Genomic DNA, 5,285 nt, shown 5'->3' with positions numbered 1-5,285 from the left:
GGGTAGAATTAAGCAACTCACAGGGCGTATCAATGGTGTCAGATAAGTCTATGGTCACCAGAGGCGTTCCCCAGGGATCAATTCTGGGCCCTATTTTATTTCTACTATACAGCGCAGACTTAACGTACAAAATCAATCATTGTAAATGTCACCTATACGCAGATGACTTACAAATGTATGCCTCTTTCAAGCCTGAAGACACTCATTCGGCTGTCGACAAAATTAACCAAGATCTCAGTCAGATTGCACTGTGGTCTGAAAAAAATAGTTTAGTTATAAATCCCCTAAAATCTAAGTTCATAATAATCGGTACAAAACTTCAAATAATTAATACAATATCTCAAAATCCACAGGTCCATATTTTAAATGAAAGCATAACTCGTGTATCTGAAGCTCGGAATCTTGGGGTACTAATAGATGAAAGGCTTCAATTCGAAAAATACGTCCTAGAGAATATAAGAAATTGTTTTTATCGCCTTACAGTTTTATATAAGATCCGTGATCACCTTAACATAGATATGCGTATTAAGTTTTGCGATTCACTTATCCTGTCGAAACTCAATTATGCTGACACAGTAATAGGAGGGTGTCTATTGTCGCGTACAAAAATGCAAATACAGAGACTACAAAATGCCTGCGCCAGATTTTGCTTTCCGATACCAAAGCGTGCCCATATTACACCATTCTTAAACAATAGTAAACTGCTTAAAATGGACGCACGCAGAACACTACATCTTGCTTCCTTATTGTTTGGAATTATAAACAGCAAAAAACCCTCTTATCTCTTTGACAAGCTTACATTTTCTAGAATGCACGAAAGACAAGCCTCCCGTCTCATCTGCCCGCGACACAGTTTGACTAGCTTTCGTGGCAGCTTCCGTTATGCTGCCACGCGATGCTGGAACAACATTCCTCCGCCAATAAGAAATGCTGGTTTTCATTTAAAAGCAAATTAAAACTTCATCTTCTCAATAACCAAAATTCCCACTGCTAGTCACCTGTGTCTATTATTTAAAAAAATTAGTTTAGTTTATGTTGCGTAGGTAATTAAACTTTCCATTCATCGCTTGTTCACATGTTTTCAGAATAATTCAAATTTTGTTTTATGCTGGATATTATTTTTAAGACTACTTGCATTGTGTTTTTTATTGTTCTTAATGTTTTTATTTCTAAATTTAAGGATTATTAGTTTTAAGTTTAAGGAACCACTGAAAATCAGCGTCGTTGCACTATGTGCTCCGACACATGCTGAGTGGTATCCTCTTTGAGACAACAAGTTACAAAACCATGTCTTAGATATTTAATATCTATTAATCTTAAGATTGTTGTGTCAAATAAATTCTTTTCTTTTCATTTCATTTCATTTCATTTTCATTTCATTTCATTTCATTTTAGTATGGCACCAACCCCGAAATCGCGAAAATAGAAGTATCCTCCCATAGAAAACGGACCAGCCAAAATGTATGAAACAGCCAAATTTTTCTTCGCGATTTCAAGGTTAAACGTTGGCAACGGGAATACACTTAGTTTATTTTTTAGCCAGCCTGTATACCTACTGCTTTTTAAAACACGTAACAATAGTAACCTAATCAATCAGTACAGTCAGCAGCAGAAGTTGCTAAGCGGGAGAGTGGTTTAAAATGATCTGGACGCGACTTTATAGTTAAGACAATAAGAGCATGTCAAGGTAATTTTGAACACCTCGGCCGCTTAGCAACTTCTGCTGTTGACTGTACTACAAGTACCATTGCGACTATGTGCCAGATACAGCCTAGTCGCATTTTTTGTCTTCAGTCCGACTCTCGCTTGAAGCTAAAGGCACGCCTCTTTGGGGAGCTTCGGGCCTTCGGCCTTATGCGGATATCGGCCTAGGGCCTTCGCAATAGCTGTCTACATCACGTTTCACTTAAACCATTGCGGCTGTGTCCCTAAAAAAACGTTAACCGCATTTTTGTTCTTAAATCCGACTCACGCTTGACTCTAGATTTCTGATAGGTTTTCCTGGCATCTTTAGGTAAAGGACTATTTTGTGTATTTTTTTCAGAATTTTAGACCCAGTAGTTTCGGAGATAGAGGGGGGGGAATGGTAATTTTTTGTCTATTTTCTTGAATAACTTCTAAACGTTTTATCGTAAATTTATAAGAAAAATATATTTGAGATTCTCAAAATGAGCTCTTTCGTTTGATATGTAACACGATATAGTTTTCAAAACTTTGTTTTTTAATTTTATCGTTTATCCCCCAAAAGTAGCCCCTATGTTTAAAATTCATTTGTTGACGTTACATATCCGTCTTTGGGTCACAGACTTACATATGTGTACCAAATTTCAACTTAATTGGTCCGGTAGTTTCGGAGCAAATTGGCTGTGACAGACGGACAGACGGACAGACAGACGCACGAGTGATCCTATAAGGGTTCCGTTTTTTTCCTTTTGAGGTACGGAACCCTAATAAAGAAACGGAACATAATTTTGTCAGTTATGATAAGTTCTTTGTTTTAATCGTTAACGTCGATTTTCTCGAAATGCCAATTTCAAATATACGTGAGTTTGGCTGGACATGGCAGTCTTGCGTATTCGAGCGATAAAGAGGCAGATAGCTCAAGTTTCGATTTTCGCGTTTCCGTGTGTGAAAACTTGTAAAAAACAGTTTAAGGCACAGTATGTATGAGTTACTCAATGGTTTACGAAGGGTGCTAGTGCTGCACTGTGGCGGCAGCACATTGCAGTAATACCCCCTATTAAGAAGTTTTTTTCAGTTACTGACCCCGTAATTTTATTAATTTACCCAGTAGTAGGGCAAACATAAAGAGATAAAATGGCATGACATTACGAGATACGAGCTTTTTACCTTGACACTCTTGACAGTTACTTTAAAAAGCTCGTATCCCGTAACTTTTATGTTGTATTACAATGCGCGCCGAATTATTTTGTATGGTTAAAATTACTATCATTGTATTTCTAAGCAATATCTAAGTATCTTAATGTATACGTCTTAGGTCCTATGTTAACCACCGTTTAAATATTCGCCCGTATTGAATTTACACACTGTATAGATAAATAAATGCTTAGATACATACATGCTTAGATACATAGAAAATACCGATGACTCAGGAACAGATATTTGGGTTCAATAAATGCCCGTACCGGGATTCGAACCCAGGGCCATCGGCTTCACAGGCAGGGCCACTACCCGCTAGGCTAGACCGGTCGTCTATACAAGAAAACTGATTATAGCAATTTGGAAAATTATTTTTCTATGAGGGTTGAGAGGGTTTATATTAAACGTTTAAGACTTTTGTGTACGCACCGTGGAGTATCCAGGTCAGAGGGATGCCGCGATCACTCGACACGTCGAAGTATTTGATGTTCCTGGGGTAGGGCCAGGACACGTGATCAAGGAGGAAGTGCTCCCGCCAGTGGATCCAGCGAGGCTGCGACATGAGGAACCAGCCGGAGGTCTTGTTCCACACGACGCTGTACTCCGTCCAGAGGTCTGCACCTCGAAGCGCGTTGGGGTTGTCGATCACCTTCGGCGGCTCCCGCTCTTCCTGCCACAACTTGGTCATTAACCGGGATCCACCCCACCACCACCAGCTGCTGCTACCCCATCGGCCGTTGAGGACCACCTGGAACACGACCGAACGAGTCAACTGTTTATCTCAACCATCATGTTACGTGCCTACTTCAAAATATTGATATCAAATGTGGTAAACCAGGGCCCATCCCCTCATCTGACATAATATTGTTTGTCCGAAATATACTTCGCATAACATGTATCGCCGAAACAAATCAAATCAAATCAAATATCATTTATTATCAGGCAACTAAGGCCCATAGATACATACCTTACAAACTAACATACATACAATAGTAAAATCTTACAAGCTAAAAAAATATTTCGGCGACACGGCGGTTTTCAGTTGTGTCGCATGTTCCGGTGTAGGATTTGGTAGATTCCCACGGAACCGCCGAAACACTACACCCTTCGGCCAGAAGTCCGCGCTCGCGATGGTTTCCAGCAGCGGCCGCGGCACGCGCACGACGAAAGAGCTGAAGTGCACGTAATGGCGCGATCGCAGCTGGAACACTTTCAGTTCGTAACGGCTCTTCTTGCGAACATATTCCACCACATCGTCAACCGTGGTGGAAACGTGCAGGCGCGATACATATAGCGCCGTATTCGGCGTGGCAACTCTCAGGCCAGAAGCAATATCTAGCTCCGCAGTGCCACACTGGCTCTTGCGAGGCGCCTTGCGCGGCTTCCTCTCCTTCGACGCCTGTCTGAATCCTTTTTCAGCGCGGGGTGGCTTCTCATTACGAGAAACACGTTCAGGTACCCTCGAAGGTGCTTTTCTTCGTTTTGCAGCAGCAGCGTAATCGAGACCAGGAGTCGCTGATACACCAACTGGAGCAGATGACGGTACGACGAGACGCGGCGTGCGGGGTGCGGGGGGCGAGTCGGCGGCGGGGACTGGCGTCATATCGCCCGTTGCTGACCCAGCATTGCACACAATTGCACGCGCATCACTACACGAGCCTAAGTCAGTGGCCTCGTGTGACCTACATACCGAAATAGTGTCACGGAGTGTCACTACCTCAGTACGAAGTTCACAAATGGTGTTATTTGCGACCTCTAACTTAGACTGCACCTCTGCCAGACTCGTCTTCAGGAATGTTATGTCCTTCAGCAGCCTGGTGACGTCGACGTGATCGAAGGTAACCGGCGGTAACCGGTCTAGCCGCTTCGCAAGGAAGGCAGGCACGTCGTCTGGATTCGTCTCCTTGAACACTTTAATTATGTCCTGAAGACTCTTCACACCCCCATCCCTCCGACGGGATGGCATCTGGTCAGTTTTGCCGATCGTCTGGAATAGCAGCGCCTTGCCACTGTAAATGTCGTCTTCACTGAAACTTGATTTGCAGATCTGCCTGATGCTGACTTCGTCCATGGTGTCGACGGCATTCTGTACGAACGCCAGTAATTCATTCGCTACGAGTTGTTGCGAACCCATTACGAAAAGATCCGAGGCAGCGACCTAATTCGCGCCGATCGCGAATAATTATATTATTCGATACTAGCTGTGCCCGCGGCTCCGCCCGCGTGGAATTCGGTTTGTGTCAGTAAGCTGCTAAATATAAAAAAAAATTGTAAATTACAATACATTACGCTGTATTTTTTTATTCAAAAAATTATAACATTTATAATTTCCTGCATGGTAATTTCTTAAAATAATCTTATTGTTTCATACTTTTTAGAGCGCGATTAGTCCGACTACGCCCGAC

At 42.4% G+C, this 5,285-nt stretch overlaps 1 protein-coding gene across 1 annotated transcript; it reads right to left on the bottom strand.

The window, feature by feature from the left end:
• Positions 1-3,280: 3,280 nt before the first annotated feature.
• On the bottom strand, positions 3,281-5,014 carry LOC134679228 (uncharacterized). The gene is made up of 2 exons (XM_063538115.1): positions 4,037-5,014; positions 3,281-3,628 (listed from the first exon to the last, which is right to left on the bottom strand). The coding sequence occupies exons 1-2, from the start codon at positions 5,012-5,014 to the stop codon at positions 3,281-3,283; spliced, it is 1,326 nt and encodes a 441-aa protein (XP_063394185.1).
• Between the last annotated feature and the right edge of the window lie 271 nt (positions 5,015-5,285).

The sequence above is a fragment of the Cydia fagiglandana genome, chromosome Z, assembly GCF_963556715.1.
Source record: "Cydia fagiglandana chromosome Z, ilCydFagi1.1, whole genome shotgun sequence".
Taxonomy (NCBI): Eukaryota; Metazoa; Arthropoda; class Insecta; order Lepidoptera; family Tortricidae; genus Cydia; species Cydia fagiglandana.
Note: the sequence above shows the minus strand (reverse complement) of the source record. Positions and strands in the feature narration are given on the sequence as shown.

Bases quoted from the DNA above. Each gene is read 5' to 3' on its own strand.
- LOC134679228 (XM_063538115.1), bottom strand. From the start codon at position 5,014: ATGGGTTCGCAACAACTCGTAGCGAATGAATTACTGGCGTTCGTACAG. The intron at 3,629-4,036 runs GTGCCGCGGCCG...GTCGTGTTCCAG, and splicing joins TCAGCTCTTTCGTCGTGCGC to GTGGTCCTCAACGGCCGATG.